The following is a 21,185-nucleotide window of genomic DNA, read 5'->3' as shown; positions in this document are numbered from 1 at the left end:
AACTATTTATACAACAAAAAAATCAAACAACAAAAAAAACCAAGCACAACCCTGTAAGCGTCAAAGATTAGATGTCTATCAATAGGTCAAAGAAAATGTCCACTTTCGGTGTCGGGATTATTATTAAATTCTATCAGATATTCCTTTGATTCAAATCTTTATCATCACCAAGAGTAACATCAGACGCTGAACTGTAAATATCTCTTTCCATACTTTTCAGATTAACCTCAATTACGGAATCAACACTTTCATCACTTTCCAAATCTTCAGTATCAACGGCCAAATCTTGAATGTAATCTTCTCTTTGTTTATAGTTCTTGCTTTTAGTTTCAGTAATTTCAACATCTGTATCTTCATCATCACTTCTAACATCTTCTGCCCCTGATCCAGTCACAACCTTGTAGGCAACTTTGACAATATAATACATCCAAATCAAAGTAATAACTTGTAATCCACCTAATAATGAAAAGAATGTATAATAAACACCAGGAGTCCAACATCTTTTTTGTACTGCGCCAACGGCACATTCCCCTGGCCCAGACAAAATCATTGCTTTAGTGAACAGATGATAAAAAACATAATTATAAACACCATGTCTTAAAACTGTCCAACTTATTAAGAATAATATAAACATAGCATCACAAGCACGAGTATATCTTGCATATTTTAACATTTTGGCAACCGCTAAAAAAATATCAACAGAATCCATAATCATTAAAATTAAATGTCCAATTCTATAAAAATAATAATAATATGATCCAACAATTAATAAACAAGTAATAATATGATGACTAAACATTTGATAATGATCTTTTCTATGTTGTTCAACATTCAACACAAAGATTTGTTGAAACCAAAACGCAGTAGAAATCAAATAATATCTCTTAAATGCCGCTTCCATTGGATGATCTGGCCAACCTAGGTAAACATGATCTAAATTATTATAATATGGTGACCTTAAGAAAAGATAAACTCCATATATAAATGAAAATGAATAATATACTGCTGACCAACTTTGTTCAGCAAATCTTACTTTTGCTTTACGAGAATGAATATGACAAAATTTCGATGCAAATGGACCAAAACACCATTTCATAAGGAATGAACGAAGGAATGTTATCATGATAACCCAATTAATCACATAATATAAATCATCCATGTGAATATCATAAACTGGTTTATTATTAGCATTGAATCCAACTTGATTCTGTAAAAATAGAAATTTGGTGGTATATTGTTGTATTATTGGAAGTTTGATTAGATGGAAACCATACAATATTATGAGTAATGCCCGTGATAAGGGTATCTGATTACGTTCGACTGCTGCGAGATATGATAATTGATATTCTCGGTCTGCCATCTCTTCTAATCTTTTGTTATCTTTGGCAGTTTTGCTAGTCATTGTGTTAAGCAACTGGTATATGTGTTATATATATATATTCCTATTGGATTTAAAATCAGTTAGCGAATAATGTAGTTCTTGTTCTTTTATAGCTACTTCAATGTAAGTATAACGACTGTCTGTCTGTCTGTCTCTAAGTAGAAAAAGTAGGTAATATTTATTGATTGTATTGTAAATCCTTTTTGTTTGTTAAGGAGAGAGGTGTATTTCTGAAAACTTTAAAGAAAAAAGAAAAAAAAAAATTCAAATGTCGGGAAAAATATTTTTAAAATGTATTTTTTTTCTAAAAAAAAAAAAAGAAAATAAATAAAATGATTTCGCTCCTTTTAATAAATTTTTTTAGGGTTATGTTTAAACGGGTGACATTTTTTTAAAACAAAAGAAAGACGTGACTTATAAGCCCTACGGAATAATTGGATGACTGCAAAATAAAATTCAGATAAAGAAAAACCATCCAATAAAAGTATGAAACTAATGATGTAACTTGTGTGATTCACTACAAACGAGTGTTAAAAATATACGACGATGACTTCATTTAAGGTTTATGAAAATCTTCGTGATAAAAATGCAAAGAAAATAAATATACAAATTGAAAAAAGAGAACACGCAACAAGAAAAGGTAAAATTGCAAAAGTTTTTTTGTGTCACGTTGTGTAATTCACTTACATAATTGTAAGTTGCCGGAATGTCGTGCAATTACACTACAAAATGAACAGAAGTTACGTAAGAGCCTTGGCTCTAAAAAATGCGGACCACCAATGAACTCCCATTGATTTTTAAAGCAACCACTACTGTTTGCGTAAAAAAAGCCGTGACAGACATGTCAAAAATCAATGGCAATTAATACATGTAGCATCTAAAATAAAGTTTATTTCACGGCTATTGTTGATATCTCAAAAAACTTGAAACTAATCACCAGAATTTCATGTATACCAACCTCAACTTTTGTATGCATGTGACACTGCAACGTCGATAGAAATATATACGTAGACGATTAGTCTAATATGAAAGTTTTCCGCTAACAAAATGATTTTCTCGACAAGGGCACAAATATATCCCAATTAAGAACTAGTTACGACCATTTTAACCTTTTCTTCAACGACGCTCAGGGTATTTTTAATTATAACAGCCCGTTTTGGAATAGATAACTCGTAACTCGTCAACCTAACCTAAAACCTTATTTTGCATAATCACGTAGAAATATCCCGTCACAGCGATATGTACCAGGGGACTGCCTGGGCGTACGACACTATTCGCGGTGGTGATCCTTGAGGTATTTTAACGATTCAACTACTTAGATTTCGCAGCATTCTAATGAATCATCCCGAAGGGTTCCTTTCTCGACCATTAGCGTCAAATATTACTGCAAGAAGCACGAACGAGCCAATCGACTTCTATGTAATCACGCATCTAGCTGCATTCCGGATTTTCCGTATTTGAGTCATTCCACAAACGTATCTCACTACCTCGGTTGTTCCACGATTAAGACGTAAACATAAGCATTTAATATATATGGTTCGGTACATGCAGAATGAAGTAAAACTATTCACTTTTCAATACCTTGGCATAACTTTCCCCGAATTATTAGACGGCTGTCAAAAATGAAAAAGTTTGGCGTGCGATTACCAAATTATTTCGATGACGTCCTTTAAGCATCGCAAATCCAATCGTACAGTTTGAATGTTGTAACCATTAGTCGATACCGCCAAGAATGCCAATCAAACTAATATTGTCAGACTCAAGAGAAATAAAGACATTAAAAGAATATCTCGAACAAAACTCCATACTTCTGAAAAAGCATAAAATCGAGAAACACGATAACCAATTCCATATTTATACTACCTTATCAGAAATAACCAATGATCTCTCGAAATATGCTCATGAGACATATCAAGAAGAAACACCCCAAATCATGACCTTATATTCCATAGTGAACGAATTTTGTGTCTCGAGAAATATCGAATCCCCACCAGAATCCACCATACCGAAACGTTGGAGTATTTATCCTCCTATGATTCTCTTCAATTCCAACACCTTCGATGGAGAACCTTGGCAACAACGATTCCAACAAACTGAGACACTATCACATGATCTATTCGAACATATTCTATCTCATCAACAACCGCTCTTTGGAACATCCGACATCACCCATCTTGCAATCAACAAACCAATCATAGACACTGATAACATAATGAGAAAACCACTAAATGTATTACCGTTACACGGAGATTTCGGGCCATTAGTCGACTCCCCTGCACCAACTCAACAAGATTTCCAACAAGCTTTTTGGTGTCATGTTGTTCAGAATGGAATATATCAAACTTGGGCTCCGCGCTATACGATGTTTTCAAGAGGGAATATTAAAGAAAAGAAACGTGTTTTGGATAATTGGAAGAATTTAAACGGCAGTGTCATTTTTGATTTCTATTGTGGGATTGGATATTTCTCACTTTCATATTTGAAAAATGGGGGGAAATTGATGTGTTGGGAATTGAATCCTTGGTCAATTGAAGGGTTTAGAAGAAGTTTGGAGTATGCGGGGTATAAATATAAGATAATTCATTCAGAGGAGGATTTCGAATATGAAAAAGACTTTGTGAACAGTGATATAGATGCATATTTGTTTTTGGAAAGTAATGAAAATATCCCAAATCGATTGAAATCATTTCCGGAGAAAAGCTTGCCAATAAGTCATATAAATCTTGGATTATTGCCTACTTCAAAAGCTGCATGGGGTATTGCTCATCAATTGATAAAGGAGAAATCTAATCGGGATACAATCGTGCGTATTCATGAGAATGTACATATTGATGACTTTGATAAGATCAAACAAGAAGCCGGCGATAAATTTGCCAGTGGGGAAGTGACACATTTAGAAAAAGTAAAAACTTTTGCCCCTGATGTGTGGCATTTAGTAATAGATTTGAAACAATCAGTGATATGACAAGCTCCCTTGGGAAGAGATCGATCTGTTCAAAGAGCAGATCATAGAGGGACCGTCAATTACAAATTCCATAGGAGAGGTAAGGCAATTATTGACTGTCTTAGGCGGTATTATAGTTAGTTTTGCAGCCAAAGATCGGTTACTGAAAGTCAAGTTATGCATAAATAAATAAGAGAGGCTGCGGAAAATAAATTACTTCTTCGAAAAATAAATTGCTTTCAATGGGCTTGGTTTAAAAGAAATTAAAGTTAGAGTTTGGCGAAGAAAAGACCCCTGTTGTGCTCGCACCAGCCACAATGAAAACAATGCAAAAGGAAACGAATGGTTGCAAAATTTTATATAATATAGCCTTTAGTTACCATGTGCATCATATAGATAATTTCCCTAGCCTCTTTCGAATTATATAAACATCAAAGTGGCTGCCTGATCAGTTCTCTGCCGCAATCATGTAGTCCCGCAGAACATGGACTTAATACCGAGAGAACATCTACCAGAATTTACGTGTACATGTACGACATGCCTGAAACTGTTAAGAGAACAACTGGGTACCACTAAACTGGAAATAGTATTTTATTCTTGTAAAGAGTGCGCTGATCTCGTTAAAAGCTGACAGAAAATCAACTAAATTGTGTAATTGAAAGGGGGTCTTCATTCCTCCTTGCATACTAGTATATCAGTTACAGATGACATGGAGTGGTATTTTCGAAACGAGTACAGCAGAAAGGGAAATTATTGCATTAAGAGCAACTACAAGAGAGGCATATAATTGACATTGAAATATCTAGAGTACAGTGTTTCGGGCACTATTTATTCATGAAGACAATATGGCAGCCATACATTTCTGCAATATCATTAATTTGAATCATATGAAAAAAAATATTGATATTTCATTCAAATATTTAAGAGATTTAGTCATTGGCAAAGTGATCAAAGTTGTGCACGTTGATCAGGAAGCCAATTTGGCAGATATGTTTACAATGGCTCTAGGTCTGGCGAAATTCAAAAGCTTGAGAAGCAAGGTCCCTGGGAATAATCATGAGATCAACAATGGAAGAATAAGTAAAATTCTATTAGAGAAGAATAGGTTTCCATATGAGCTGATTTTATAATTGAAAGATTCTATAATAGAATAAATATTGCAGTTTTCTTTCGTCTATATCAAAACGTATTTCGGTCCTGCACAACGATTACAAAAATTGTAATAATTAAAAGAAATTAATATACGGGCCGATACATCAAAATTTTCTTGATCATAGGTGGTCTGAGATAAAAGCAATGTCATCGGAGTTGTTTGTGCGCGCTTAGGTTGTATTTAAATACTTTGTAGATTTTCCTCAAGGTTATAAGTAAAAAAAATAGGTTGCATGACATCAATGCGATTCTTGAGATCGAAATCGAATGTCGAAATCGAATGTAGTGAGTAACAGATGATTCCCTGAACGTAGAAACCCATGTCGAACCCGTTGCACATCATAGTATGTTGTTTTATGACGAGCAACTAGGTTAAAAACTGACATTAATTCAGAAATACCTATAAAACTTCAATATCTTGATTCTGTCAATCAACCAAGCATTAGAAGGTTTTAGATGACTACTTCTTAGATAATAAAATGATCAAAGAATGGGGTGCAGTGTAATTTAGGACTTTTGAAGATAATTATTTAATTAATACTTAAAATTAACACTAGTTCTCCAAATTGTTTTTTCTCATAAAAATTAACCCTTAGTTTAATAAATTTATGCTGTATTTCTGCGAAAAAAACAAAACACTACTTCTCCAAATTTTTTTTTTTCATGGGAACTTAAGAAGAATAATTTATTTTTGGTATTGTTTTTTATTTTTTATTTGCCACAGTAGCGATTATTTTTTTTGGTTCAGGGGTCGCATTTAGAATTTTGCGGGGGGATAGTCATCCTTGCTCAGCCGTTTGATAACGAAATAAACTGACAAATGATAAAACTTTAGAAGGAGACAAAATTAGTTTCCCATATGGCTACGAATTTCTCTAACTCATGAAATTACATCCCATCTCTTACAAGGATGCATCAATCAAAGCAGATTCATGTAAGTATATGCGAGATATCAAAAGCCACAATGTATCAACCATTGTAAAAAAACCGTTGCATTCTTCCTCTCGGAATTGGCCATTGTTGCCATGCAAAAACACAGATTGCAAAATTACAAAAGCCTCTAAACGCCTGGGTTGCGCCGTCTGTTCGCAGATGTCTGTGATCATGTTGCTTCAAATAGACAATAAAAATAATAAAATAATAAAGCTGCTCAGAAGAATAAAGAAATAAACTCCTCGTAAATCATTTTACTATTACATTGTAATAATTGCTTTTGTATAGGTACAAAATTGAGAGGGTTAGTTTAAATGACTTGGTTATAGTTCATATATATAGAAATAACAAAGGGGGATAGGCGGGGAAGAATATAATACTATTCTTAAAAATAATATACATATTACTTTCTAAAATAATCTTGAGAGAAACACTCTCTAAGCTTACAGTCACACCTCCGCCGTGAGGACCAATTATAAATATTATACGAAACGTTTTCAGCTCAACAAAGGAAACATCTAATTGATATTCCCACGACAATTGTTCTTTACTTAATTACTTTTCCATACTTAGCTTTTATTAATTGAAACCCAACCTTTCCTAGAGTTTGGTACAACTTCATTTTTAAATGAATAGCTTAATATTACTTCCAATGTATGCAGAACAATTTCAGATCAGAGAATCTAATAACACAACTCCAGTTTTGGAAGATTTAACCGTTGAAGAGTTTGAAAAATCCATAGAAGAGTTTGAACAATTCTTACAACAATCAGCTGATCACTCTCGCAATGGTTCCAATGCTGCCACAGAAAATAATGTTTGGAACTCTAGCACAAACTACTCAACTGCTTCCATGACTAAGCAGGATTCAACTCTTTCAATTCCAACAACAAATGATTCAACCTATTCACACTCACGTGCTTCTGGAACAACACCTGGAAGCAGCAGCCAGATAAATTTATTGCCTTACGCGACTAGTACAATCCACGGGCCTCCTTTAATAAAAATCGATAGCTTTTTATCGGTACCCTCTCGGTCTACTTCAAGGTCCATTTCTCCTAACGATTTTACAAATTTGGAAGTTACTCCACCACCATCCGGAATAATGGGGGAACTTGACACTAATGAGATTTCGTTGCTTGCTGGATATTTCGATACTACCAATGATTGTATTAATTTATCAGATTTGTTTAATTCTCCAGACCAAGGAGACCCAAAACCACTAAATGCTAGCTTAAATCCACCTATCTTTGATGCGCTCTCCACAGTGAATTTTGCTAGCTCATCCAATATCGAGGAACCAGCATCCGCCATCCCATCATTGTTTCGTAACAATTGGTCTCTTAAACCAGCAAATGTTCCAAGACTGTTTCCCGAAATTGAAAGATCTTGCACCTTTAGAAACATCCCTAATTCATATAGTGAAGTTGAAGAGGGTTCTTCAAGCACCACCACAACATCCCGACCTGTCTCAGCACTGCCTATCAACAATTTCCAATCGTCTCCTCCTAGTCTCGACTCCCCAAAGAATGTTCTTCCTCGCACCAAGATGTTGAAATTGGTTTCTGGTACTACAGGCAGATACAAAACTGCTCCAAAGCATCCTGCAATTTATCAATGTGATGTTTGTGGAAGGAGATACACCCGTCAATCAAACTGTAATTCGCATGTGAAAACTCATTCAGGTGAAAGGCCATTCATGTGTAGCAATAGGGATTGTGACAGTAGTTTCTATACAAAGTACGATTGTAAAAGACATGAAGATTTACATACCAACAGGAATAAATTCTTATGTAAAGGAGTGTTGGAAGATGGGACGGAATGGGGGTGTGGAAAGGGCTTTCCTAGGTTAGAATCTTTAAGAAGACATTTCAAAACTATTAAGGGGAAAAAATGCAAGAGACGTTTCATGGAAGAGGAAAGAAGGAAAAAGAAGTGATCAAGGAAGCAGATAGAAGAAGAAGATGGAGCACACATTGGTGAAGGTGTCGAAGCAGTTGAACACAAAGAAGAGAAACCTTTGGTGGGTTTATATTTATTGCTTATATGTTATTTATTGTCACTCGCTTATAGAGTCTTTGACGTTATAGAAATTACAATTGATAGATTTTAGATTATAATAATTATTGTAGTTCTCTTTGCTCTATGTCAGACTTATTTTGCTCCGTGATAATAGTTGCAAAATTCACAATAAAAGAAACTAACACACGGACCGATAGACTAAGAACTCTTTTGATCATATGTGGGCTGACCAAAAGAAATGACTTCGGACTTATTTGTTCCAGTTTAGGATGACCTCAATTTGAATGTTTCGACATTGAATGTGCACGAGTGTAGACAGAATACCCTCCCCGTAAAGGAATGCGCTCGATCCTCTTCGTTGTATCCAAATGTGGTCATATTTAGTGGGACAGACAGCTTAAGAGTTAGCTGAGTTCAAAAATGTACGCAATGTGAGGTTTTCGAGACAACTCCCTCTTTAATGACCCCATCGGCGTAGAATCGTTGAGCGAGATCAGTCTCATCAACAGGGCAGATATGAATAAAGGAACAACTGGTGTTTTGTTCACAAAAAAGAGCTTTAATGTGGGACTATAGAATTTGGAAAAGAAACGCTCCAGGACTAGAAATGAAAGCAGCGAATAACGGAGCTCTTGCAGTATTATTACACCACGTTATTGATTCAATTAGAAGCTCCATAGTTTGACAAAAAGGAATTATCACTTGTCCTTTAGAAGCTTCAATCTACGCCTGAAAAAGCCTGCTATGTCAACGAATAGACTTACCTAATCTGCGATCTTCCCTTTATCCGCTTAAGAAAAACATTAGATGAAATGTTGCCGCTTTGAATAAATCTTGAGTGCTCGCGACGGAGAATATCAAACAAAAAGGCAGTGAAATTTTTACCTGTGGGAAAGTGATAAATTAACAAAAAAGTGAAATCCTTTACTCAAGATTTATTCCACGTTGTAATAGATTTGAAAGGGTCTCTAATACAATAAGCCACCGGAAACAGATCAATCGGTGGAAAGAATACATTATCGAAGAACAGTCAATTAAAAATTACAGGAAGGAGAACGGGAAGCGAAAAGTTTCGTTCTTAATCAAGACGCCTTCTATTCGGTTTTGCAACCAAAGACATCCGCCTGTCTGCAAATATCTATAAATAGACCATAGGGCGGAAAATAAATTACTTCTACTAAAAATAAATTATTGTCAGCCGTATCGTTTTAAAAGAAACCCAAGATCTAATTTACGTGGAAATAATCCAAAAAAAAAGCTGGTGCCTTGCGGTAGTCTCACCGAGAACAATAAAGAGGAAAAATGGTTGCGAAAAATTATAAATATATAATATAGCTATGCGCATTTTCCTTTCAGCCCAGAAAATCATTCATGTAGCTGTCTTTGCCAACCTTACATTCATATAAATATCAATGTATCTGTCCAGTTTTCCTTACAATACGTTTCCATTCATCATGCCCGAAAACCCTCCAAACGCCAACAACCCACTCTCAGACTTTTTTCATCTCGTACAAAGAGCAGGGCAGCCTTCGAAGGAACACCACACCCATGAATATGTGAATGCTAATAGAGGTGCATATGATGATCATAGAAGCGAAAATGATAGTAGAAACGAGAATGATATTAGAAGTGCGACTTATCATCACAGTGCAAACAGCGTTGTACCACAAGGTTCCCAACTAATAGCTAGCCAACATCAAGAGACATATACTTGCATGATATGTGGTAAGATTATACCAGACCACTTCATTGCTAATACAACAAAAAGAATTTTTTATGCTTGTAAAGAGTGTGGGACCTCGTTCTATTCCCGAGCTAGTTGACAACTCCGCTAGCTTTGGTGACTGGTGTCGGTCTTTAGTTTGATTTTGCAAGATGGTTGATGATTCCTGAGAAAATACATAGGGGAATTTAATTTATAGAATGTTTTAGATAATATTAGAATATTTCTCCTTATGTCAATTGTAACTAAGATAAATCACTATATCAATTGTAGACTAAGATAAACTCTAGAGATCGTGGGCGAAAAAATATTAGTGTGTTCAAAATATTAGTGTGGGGAAACAAGCCACAGATACTCTTGTCACTGGCTGCGAAAAAAAATACGTCAAAAATAAATTACAAAATATTTAAAACCATGTTGACACGGCGCAAACCAACGAATGTATATTTAGAATTTCCGAAAAATTGTGGAATAGGATCTGGTTAATTAGATCTTCACCTCTGAATAAAGAAGGAAAGTCTTAATTTAATTCATGGTTGCCATTAATCGCTTGTCTTCATATTTTTGTATTCCCGATAATGTGAGTTCTTACATGAATGTTCTGGTACCCCATAGTTAATCTCCGGAGGAGAATTTGTTTCGAGTCAGTACTCGTGCGTTGATTTTTCGCAATACAAAATTAGCCGATTTATATTTCTGTAAAGAAACTTCTATGCACTGCAAGATCTCTTGGCACTTCCATAATGGATAAACATTTTCTTTTTTTAAGGTAATTTAAATAAACTTTTGGTATATCATGTAAACTTATTCTTGCAAGAGAAGGGAGAAATACACGATAGGTGTTGATCCAGGCAGATGTAATCGTTTGATTTGTTATAGCCACTATTGTTTGTTTATGTGACTCTCGTTTTTGTATTCTTTCGAGCCCGGATCGGATAGAGAAACGGACTACAAACAACTATACGAAAGCTATTTTTGCAATCTTCTTGTGTTTTTGTTTTTACTATATTATTTTTTACTCGCCACACCAAGGATTATTTTTTTGTTTAACTGATTGATTTTATAATTTGGTGGGGAAAGAAGATCACGACAAAAAGGTCACAGCCGTTTGATAAGGGGCTATATTTATCAATAGGTAAAATTCTAAAATTAGACAAGCAGAATTGAAATAGTTCCACCACGTCTTAAGTAATGAAGTCAATCAATTGAGTAAACATTATACTTCATATTTAATAAGACCCTGCATAACTACGTATGCAGATTTATGCGGGAGTATGTGAAATGACAAATGCCATTATGTTCAACGGTTCTAGAAAACGATTGTTCTATTGTTCCTCGTGGTTCTTGCTATTGTTGGCAGACAATACAAAGAATTAAAATTTAAGATTGTGATTATACTAGAAGTTCGGTGAGATTATCACTAAACTGCGCCTTCAGTTTGTAGATGACCATGCACAATTAAACTATTTTCGTAAACCTTGTAGATTTTGTATCGTAGGAACGTTTGCTTTTTATTTTTGTGAATATTTTCTAATTATCATTTTAGATGACTTTCTTTTTAAGATAAGAAAAAACAATACGGAAACAAATAATATGTGGGGGGACAATTAAAAACCGTTCTTAAAATAGTTCCCACTTCTGTAATTAGAAAATAATTCAGTTTTGGGTAAACAGTCCCTTAAAAGACAATATGGGCCCAGCGGTCCCAGCGAATTATAAATATCTAATGAATTCTCCTCCCCTCAAAAGGGAAAGAACGAATAGACATTCCAACAACCATTTGTTCTTTAGTTCATTCCTTCCTTAGCTTTTATTAATTGCGAACCAACCTTCCTTAGGTATTGCTACAAAGACATTTATAACTTAATTGCTTATCATTCCTTAACAATGTATACAGAACAACTGAATACTAGAGAAACCAAAACCTCAAACACTTCATTTGCTGAGGCTTTAGCAATAGCAGAATCTGAAAAAGAATTTGGAGGCTTCATTCAAAGCTTATTTGATGGTTCCTATGCTTCTGAGGTAAATGAAATCGATTGCTTAAATATAGGATACTCCACTACCTTGAGGAAACAAGATTCCACTTCATCTATTCCAAGTGTATCCTGCAATGATAGAGATACGCTTGAAGAATTCAGCCACGACTTAGCTCCTTCAACAAAAAACTCAATTGGATCTGCCGCCACTATTGGAAGAATCAAGAAGAGAAATTCATGGGCCTTTCCAAATCGGGGAATTCACAAGTCACCATTCTTATCTCATTCAAGAAAGCTGGTTAGTTTCTCGTCACCAGTATCTAGTTCTATCAATTCTTCCAGGTCTATTTCTCCTAGCTATGTTTCAAATTTGCAAGTTTCACCTCCTCCGTATGGAATGCCTTTACTCAATGGTACTGAGACTGAATTGATTGCTGGGTTTTTGGATGTTGAAACTACCAATGATTGTATCAGTCCTTTGCATTTATCCGATCTTCCATCTACAGAACGGTCAGGATCAACTGGAATCCAAATTAAGATTACTCCACCACCTATGGGTTGTGGATCAAGTTACAATCAACCGATTTTTGAGACCCTCTCCGGGGTAAGCTTTGTTAGTACATCCAATAACGAAAACTCCATCGATAAAAATCTTGCAGCGGGTACTCCATCATTGTTTGTTAACGACTGGTCTCACCAACCACCAAACGTTCCAAGACTGCTAAGACCCGAGGCTCAAGGGTCGTATTCATTTGACGGAATTCCAGCCTCCATGCCATTCGTCGATGTTCAAGATCCCACCTGTAACCCAAGTACCAACTCCAAAATCGTCTCGCCACTCCCTATCAACAAATGTGCATTCCAGCCATCTTCTTCAAGATCGAACTCCTCGGAAAGCGTTCTCCCACGCTCCAAAATCTTAAAATTCGCTTCTGGTTCCAGGCGCTCAAATTCTCAAAAGAATCCTCCAATTTATACCTGTCCAATCTGTAACAAGAAACTCACTCGTCGATCAAATCTTCATTCTCATATGGAAATCCATTCCGGAATCAAACCATTCAATTGCCAATATTGTCATCGTGGATTCTTGAGAAAGAATGATTGCGCAAGACATGAGAATTTACATACGAAGGAGAAACAATATATATGTCGGGGATACTTGAAGGATGGCAGTGAATGGGGATGTGGAAGGAGTTATCTTAGGGCTGAATCTTTAAGAAGACATTTTGAGACTGCTATGGGAAGAGAATGTAAGAGACCTTTATTGGAAGAGGAAAATGGAAATCACGATAGAGGTGTTGAGGAAGATGAATCGTAGTAGTATTTTTTCATTGTTTATTTGTTATTTATTATCACTCGCTTATAGACTTTTTGGCGTTATAGAATTTATAATTGAAAGATTTTAGAATACAATAATTCGTAGTATCGTTTTGCTCTGTTTCAAAACAATATTTCCGTCCGTCATAATAATTGTAAAAATGGTAGTAAAATAAATTCATCGACGGACCGATAGGCTAAAAATCTTCTTGATCATAACTGGGCTGAGATAAAACCGATGTACGCCGAGTTTTTTGTTTGTGATTAGGTTGCGTTCTCCAACTGCAGGAATTAAATTTGAGGGTTCTTAGATAACTCTGCAAGCTGTGTCCCTTTTAGTTCTAGGAACACGTTTCAAATGAGGCTATTGTCACTGGCTGCAAAACAAATATGCAATAAGATTAAGTTGAGAAAAAACAAAGAGACCGCAAAATACTTACCGCCATGTGGCTACCCCAGGGAATGTATATTTAGCATTAGCTAAAGATCGTTCAAACGGCCATTTTTGGATTCATGTCCACGTCAGAATAGTGGCAGCATGACCTTAGTATGTTCTTATCTACAATATGTGTTCGTACTTCAATCCCCGAGCTAAATATACCATATCTGCATTTTCTCCAAGCTGGTATAGTTTAACACCAAGGCTTAGACTACATTTATTTTTTGCAAGACACATCTAGCCGATCAATTTTCGGGAAAACAAAGAAACCCCAAGATCTTTCAAATTTCTCTTGGCAGGAACCACGTTAATTCCAAAAAAAGTATTGATTAAAATGAAGAGCTAGGTTCGCAATACCGTCGATCCAGAGAGATGCAGATGTTTAGTAAATGCTATACCCCGTATTCAATTGTTGACATATGACTCTTTCCTTTGGTAATTCACCAATTAAGGCTGTGCAGAATAAGCAAAACCGCATGCATAGAGGAGAATACGTAAATTATTGTGCAATTCTTTTAATTATAATTTAATTACTTTTTTTTATTTTTAAGTTTCTACTACAACGGTTTTTGTTTTTTGTTTCCGTACAATATTGCGGGGGGAATCAACACCAACCAGAGGCACAGCCATTTATAACAAACCACAATTGGCGTATGCTAAGAGTACGAAAGTTGGCAAAATACATACCGACATACATATAAGTTCTCGTAGTCGGAATGATACTTAATTGAGTAGATACAAGATCATCTTTGCATTCTGTAGGGGTTAAGATCGCAACCTATGCAAGTTTAGGGTGAGATTTGAAAAGCCACTGTGAATCAGCCGTACTAGAAAAACGGCGTACTAGAAAAACGGTTTTATTGTCATTCGTGCTTTCACAGACAATGCAAAGAAGTAAATGGAAAATTATCTAACAAAAGTCTAGAGGGAATGACTAGGTTGCGCCTTCTGCTCGTAGATAAGGGTGATCATGATCAAATGGTTATTTTTTCGGCCAATTTATATTTTTTATATGCTTCTTTCTTTTGGGTAATACGGTGCAAGTTAATTTTCATTAAATAATTATTTTCTGGGGAAACAGTCTCTCAACTTACAGTATGACCTCCGCCGTTTATAAAAATTATAAATACAATCTTTGAAACGTCCTCCGAAAAAACAATTGAGACTCCAACAACAATTGTTCTTTACTACATTCCTTTTCTACCCCTAGGTATTATTCATTGCAAACCAACATTCCTTAGGTATTGCTCCAAAACGACCTTGGTTGGGTGTTCTAGAAACCCTTTTGTAACTCAATTGCTTGCTCAATGTCCGCAGAACAACTGATTATAAGAGAATCTAATACCACAACCCCATACCCTCCAGATTTAGTCGTAAAAGACTTTCAAGAACAATTTGGACGTCTTATTGAAAGCTCTTTCAATGATTTCAATCCTGATGATCAAAATTACTTTGGACACTTAAATACAAACTACTCAACTACTGCCATGCGCACCCAAGGTTCCACTTCACCACTTGCAAGTGCTACATTCAATCATGTCGACCCACATGAAGCGTTCATCTATGATTCAACTCCCTCTATCTCAGCTGGTTCTGGAACCACAGTTGGAATGAGCAACCACAGAAATTCAAGATCTTATCGAAATGGTGGAGTATACAAACCTCCTTTAGGAAAGATGGATATCTCTTTATCTGAACCTTCTAGGTCTACTTCTAGGTCTAAATCAGGGCGTGCTTCGAGTTCTATTTCTCCTGGCTTCGACACAAATATGGCCACTCCACTTCCTGTTGAAATGCCTTTGTCACACAGTGCTGGTAGTGGGTGGAATGTTCAGGGTTTTTTGGATAGTGGTAGCTCAGCAAATATCAAAAAGGTTGCATCCGCCACGCCATCCTTGTTTGTTAACAATTGGTCTCCTCAAACAGGAAATGTTCCAAGACTGTTCACAGAACCTCAAAGATCCTTCTCCTTTGACGAAGTTCCAGGTTCTGCTCCCTCCTGTCAAGTTCAAGAAGGCTGTTCAAGAACCACCCCAAAATCCAAAATCATCGCACCACGACCAATCAACAAATGTGCACCCCAACCATCTCCTTCAAGTTCCAGCTCATCAAGCATTATTCTCGACCACGAAAAAATGTTAAACGTGATTTCTGGTCCCAAAACTAAAACTGTTCCAAAGAATCCTGCAATTTATAAATCCGACTTTTGTGAGAAAAGATACACCCGTCGAGACTATTGTAGAAGTCATATGAAATCTCATTTCGGTCCAAGGCCAAAACCATTCAAGTGTAAGTACTGCCAGAGTCCATTCAAGAGAAAGTCTGATTGTAAAAGACATGAAAAAACTCATACCGAAGAGGAAAGATTTGTATGTGGGGGATATTTGAAAGATGGGGCGAAATGGGGGTGTGGTCACCGTTTTACTAGGTTGGATTGTTTAAGAGACCATTATACAACACGTCAGGGAATCGAGTGTAAGAGACCGTTCTTGGAAGAAGAAGAACGTTATAGTCAAAAATAAACGAGTTGAGGAGAAAGAATAGTAGCTAGTTGGTGGATGTGTTTATTTATTGTTTATATATGTTATTTATTATAGCTCGCTTATAGAGTACTACACGTTATAGAAATTATAAAATACAATTGATAGATTTTAGAATAAAGTATAATAATTGTAGTATTCCTTGTTCTGTATCAAAAATTATTTCCGTTGTAATAGTTGCAAAAACCGTCACAAAAGAAACTAATATACCAACCGATCGATCAAAAAAATCTTCTTGTTCAAAATTGGGCTAAGCTAAAAGCAATCTGATCTGAGTTATGTGTCCACGTTTAGGTTACATTACGCCAGTTAATATCTTTTGACATGGAAGGCGCAGTGAAGATGAAATGGCGAAAACGTATCAATTCTGCAACCAAATTTGCCATACTGTAGGTAGTTCTACTAAAAATAAATTATCCTCGTCCATATCGGTTAAATGAACCCGAAGCTCGAGTTTAAGGAAAAACTAAATACGTTATTACCCTCAGACACACCAGTCTCAATCCCCTACACAGTAGAGATCGAATGGTTTCGCAACATTATATAATTTAGTTCTTGTTACAATGAAACTCAACTGCTTAGCTATACTGGTCTATTTCCTGGAGCATCTGACAATTATCGCCCATAGATACTTGTCATGTACCATGCCTGAAGATCCTTCAAGTTGAATGTTTCTCTTTCCGTTATAATGTACTTGTCTTAATTGTAGACTGAGATACTTGTCATAGACCCATGAAATCTATTGCATGTGGCAGCAGAACAGAAAAAGAAAATATGATTAAAACAAGCGGCTGTAAATGGTTGTGTTTGGATTGATGGCATCTTAATTCTGGGAGGACGTCTTTCGAATACTCTTATTTGCAAGACGCAATCATACTTAAATCGCCCATCTTGATACCTTATTTCTTAATTCTTTCCAGGGTTTAACACCAAGAGTTTGAAATGATTTATTTTTTCAAGATACATCTAGCCGATCAATTTTCGGGCAAACAAAGAAACCCCAAGATCTTTGAAAATTTTCTTGGCGGGAACCTTGTTAATTTCAAAAAAAGTATCGATTAAAATGAAGAACTAACTCCGCGATACCGTTGATCTAGAGAGATACAGATGTTTACCAAATGCTATACCCGTATTCAATTGTTCGCATACGACTCTTTCTTCGGAAATTAACAATCTCAGATGGGGTATAAGAAGAAGACGTAATACATAGAAAGCACAGTAGGAAATTTCCTTTTGTAATTGGTTTTTAATCTGTTACTTTTTTTATTTTTCATTTGCCACAACGCCGATTATTATTATTTTTTTTTTTTTTTTTTTTTTTTTTTTTTTTTTTTTTATTTTTTTTTTTTTTTTTTTTTTTTTTTTTTTTTTTAGCCGAAAGCCAGCATTTTTTTTTTTTTTTTAATTCTCCACAAGCCCCCTTTTTTTTTTTTTTTTTTCCGAAAGCCAGCACCCTTATCAGCCAGCAATATTAAATTTAATTGATAAGTATATTTATATTCTGAAATTCTACCTTTTACGTCTTCTCTGAATTTTAGAAAAGGTTCTTCTCAACTACACGCAACCTATAATTTCAATGTCTACACCTTCCTCACCCACCATTTGTGATGATGATGCAACCACTCAGACTACAATTCCCGCCACTCCTGAAAACGATATTTTAAATCAATCTACCCAGAACGAGCATAGTATAATTGATCTGACTCACACCAACCAAATTTTGGTTCCTCCAACTCGTACCAGTATATGTGGTTATGTTCCAGGCCCTAAATTTTTGCATATTGCTTCAAGTTTACCAGGCTTTGAACATCGCAGTGATAAATATATCTACAACTATAAAGGTCTTCATATCCAAAAGATTTTTGAAACCATTCAAAGAATTCTGCTCTGGTTCAGCCCTAGTTATAGAGCTTGTCGATTCCCATGCAGCCAATATTCTGAAGGTTGCCGTGCTTATATAAGCTTACTGAATGATGAAACACCAGAACTAGAATGGAAATATAATCATAATCATGATTGTTTGTCAGATCAATACTTTGTTGATAACAATGAAGAATTAAAGATGCAAAAATTTATACTTGAACACTATCTAGAATTGGATTGGGAAGATCAGAGAATAAAGTATTGTGAAAATTTAAATCGAAGCAATTTGTTAACGTTTGATCTGTGTTATGGTAAGATTAATCTATTATATAAGCACATATATTATAGAATTCATCAACACGATGATCGTGCAAATGTTGTGGAAGACTTTAAAAGAAAACCAAATGTTTTTCAAGACATTCAATTTAAAGAATTCGAAAACCATAGATTAGATTTAGTTAATCCATGGGCTGTTATCCTTTTTACAGATTCTGCTGGTAAAGATGAGATCCTTCATGTTAATTGTGTTGATGGACTTGCTATAGATATTGTGCCCCCTAAGAAACTTAAAGACCACAAAGGTACTATTACATTGTTAAGTGTGATGTCACGTTCCAAAATTACTGGTAGAGAATCTCCCAAAGGTTTCATGGTTACAAACTTAATATGTGAGCAAACTTTATCATATTTTTTTGATAAAGGCAAGAATTATTTCCAAAATGCAAGGGGTATTGTTATTGATTGTGATCATGATATATTAAATTCTGTTAAGACATACCTTCCAAATGTAAGGGTCACCTTATGTCCACTCTCAGTGAATGAGGTCCTTTGTCAAACATGGAAACGAAATGAGAATTCATTACCAAATTTTATCTTTTTAACTGATTTTTTTCAAATGGCATCAACTAAACAAAGAGAAGTTTTCTCTATGGAATGGAAAGATTTCATGTCTAATTTTGGTTCATCAGAAAAGTGGAGAAAATCCCTTCAATGTTGGTATGACTTTAAGGAATATTGGCAAGTATCTTATTCCGAATTGCCTTCAGAAAGCAATCAGTTTGTTATTCAATTTCATAATATCTTGAAAGCCAAATACATTGGACGATTTGCTTGGAAATATTTCTCACACCTTCTTGAGTCACTTAATAATCATTTGACGCAAATCAATTTAGTCTTTGACATTGTAATAGATAAGGTTGAACCAAGAATTTTATCGCAGATTGAGAACAAGATTTGGAAAAAATTAGTACTTCAGAAACAAAGTTCCGATATAAACGTTGCTGATTCCCTTATTAGAATCAATCAGTCTACCGAAGATGAAACATCTAATAATGTTGAAGAAGTTGGAACCTACCAATACAATTGTTCTTGTGATAAAGAGTTCCCATTTCAGCAGTGGTGTGAACACATCTTGAGCTATATTATCAACAACGAAGATTATGATGATCTTACTTTCTACTTTAAACCTGGACAAGATGGTTATGTGTTCCCTGATGTTTACCATGCTAATCCTTTTAATGTGGAGGCTGTTCCTGAATCAATCCCAATATTTCCAGATATCAATGTTGAAGAGGAAGAATATGGAGTATTCACTCAAATAGATCCTAATCAATTTCAAGATGACGAAGATGAGAATGGAAACAAACTTGGAGTACAACTAGATCTGAAATGCTCTAATTTTCCACTGTTTAATAACAGAATTAAAAGAGCTATTAGACAACAATCTTTAGATAAAGTTAAAAAGATAAAACTTATTAATCATATGGATGGGATTGAGAGAATCCTAAACCAGGTAGATAATGTTGATTAGGTTATATAGTTTTTGTATAGAAGTATGTATTTACAATATTTTGATTATATGAAATTTGATTTATATGAATTAGTTAAAAGGTTCTGAGAGCTTATATTATATGCTACTGATATTTTTTTATTTAATCAAGGGCTGAAACTTTTATCTTATATATGAGTGAACAGAATTAAGTTATATGTGGTAGATATGATTACACATCTCCAGCTCGGGCACTTTAAGTAATGTGCTCCAGTGAATTAGAATCATGAGCTTATCAACATTATATTATCTGCGGCAAGTGAATGGATTAACATCTGACTCTGTGTACCAATGTTAAGCTGAGGATGATTCTCATATTTGTATGTACGGATAATGATAATCTCTGCAACAGTTTCTATTAATATTTTAATTATATGCGGCTGAAAGGCAAATGTTCATCTACGGTCGTGCCGACTTTTCTTTCCTGCAGCAGAAATGACTTTTGCTCTCTTTTTTAGAAGAAACTTTTCTTTCCTGCAACAGAGTAGACTTTTTTTCTCTCCGGCATACACGACCTTTTTTGTCTACGGCCGAAGTCGCATTTATTCTCTTTGGCCGATGTTACTTTTTTTCTCTCCGGCATACACGACCTTTTTTCTCTACGGGCGAAGTCGCACTCGTTCTCTTCGGAGCACACGACTTTTTTTCTCTGCGACATACTCGACTTTTTTATCTGCAGTAGGTGCGACATTTTTGCTCTGCTACATAACCTACTTTTTTTCCTGCCGAAGATGCGACTTATATTATCTACGCCCGATGCCCCTCATATATTCTGCCGTAGACTGCATGCGTGTCATCAGCCGCATATATTGTTAGATTTTTTGCATCGAATATTTTTGTGCATCGCATAGTTAATTGGTCTAACTTAAAATCTAAGTGTAAAATCGTTTCTTTAGTCATGGTTATATAATAATTTATTAATGTTGTCTTATTAATAAGTTTGTAATTGGAATGAGTAACCAGTATGTTGCATTCTTTGCCGTATTTTATGAACCATACAGATATAAATCGCTTCAACTTTTACTATATTTGTATTTCGAAACTAACCACTGCTAAAAAAGACT

The 21,185-nt window shown here is 35.2% G+C and overlaps 6 protein-coding genes across 6 annotated transcripts; 5 read left to right on the top strand and 1 right to left on the bottom strand. All coding sequences in view use genetic code 12, as the record gives it.

Moving 5' to 3' along the window:
- Window positions 1-133: 133 nt before the first annotated feature.
- On the bottom strand, window positions 134-1,402 carry LAC1 (Lac1p; the record flags this gene model as incomplete). Its single annotated transcript, XM_049405415.1, has 1 exon — window positions 134-1,402. The coding sequence occupies one exon, from the start codon at window positions 1,400-1,402 to the stop codon at window positions 134-136; it is 1,269 nt and encodes a 422-aa protein (XP_049264944.1).
- Window positions 1,403-3,113: 1,711 nt separating this feature from the next.
- Window positions 3,114-4,346, top strand: TRM12 (Trm12p; the record flags this gene model as incomplete). The annotated part of the gene is made up of 1 exon (XM_049405414.1): window positions 3,114-4,346. One exon carries the CDS (start codon window positions 3,114-3,116, stop codon window positions 4,344-4,346), a length of 1,233 nt encoding a protein of 410 aa, XP_049264943.1.
- Window positions 4,347-7,038: 2,692 nt separating this feature from the next.
- J8A68_001735 (C2H2-type zinc finger protein) lies at window positions 7,039-8,349 on the top strand (the record flags this gene model as incomplete). Its single annotated transcript, XM_049405413.1, has 1 exon — window positions 7,039-8,349. One exon carries the CDS (start codon window positions 7,039-7,041, stop codon window positions 8,347-8,349), a length of 1,311 nt encoding a protein of 436 aa, XP_049264942.1.
- A 3,693-nt stretch (window positions 8,350-12,042) lies between these two features.
- On the top strand, window positions 12,043-13,452 carry J8A68_001734 (C2H2-type zinc finger protein; the record flags this gene model as incomplete). The annotated part of the gene is made up of 1 exon (XM_049405412.1): window positions 12,043-13,452. The coding sequence occupies one exon, from the start codon at window positions 12,043-12,045 to the stop codon at window positions 13,450-13,452; it is 1,410 nt and encodes a 469-aa protein (XP_049264941.1).
- Window positions 13,453-15,197: 1,745 nt separating this feature from the next.
- Window positions 15,198-16,412, top strand: J8A68_001733 (CRZ1; the record flags this gene model as incomplete). Its single annotated transcript, XM_049405411.1, has 1 exon — window positions 15,198-16,412. One exon carries the CDS (start codon window positions 15,198-15,200, stop codon window positions 16,410-16,412), a length of 1,215 nt encoding a protein of 404 aa, XP_049264940.1.
- A 1,594-nt stretch (window positions 16,413-18,006) lies between these two features.
- J8A68_001732 (uncharacterized protein) lies at window positions 18,007-20,103 on the top strand (the record flags this gene model as incomplete). The annotated part of the gene is made up of 1 exon (XM_049405410.1): window positions 18,007-20,103. One exon carries the CDS (start codon window positions 18,007-18,009, stop codon window positions 20,101-20,103), a length of 2,097 nt encoding a protein of 698 aa, XP_049264939.1.
- Between the last annotated feature and the right edge of the window lie 1,082 nt (window positions 20,104-21,185).

Source organism: Hemisphaericaspora subhashii (assembly GCF_019202705.1).
Source record: "Hemisphaericaspora subhashii strain CBS 10753 chromosome Unknown scaffold61, whole genome shotgun sequence".
NCBI lineage: Eukaryota > Fungi > Ascomycota > Pichiomycetes > Serinales > Debaryomycetaceae > Hemisphaericaspora > Hemisphaericaspora subhashii.
This window is presented reverse-complemented; position numbering and strand designations above follow the sequence as displayed.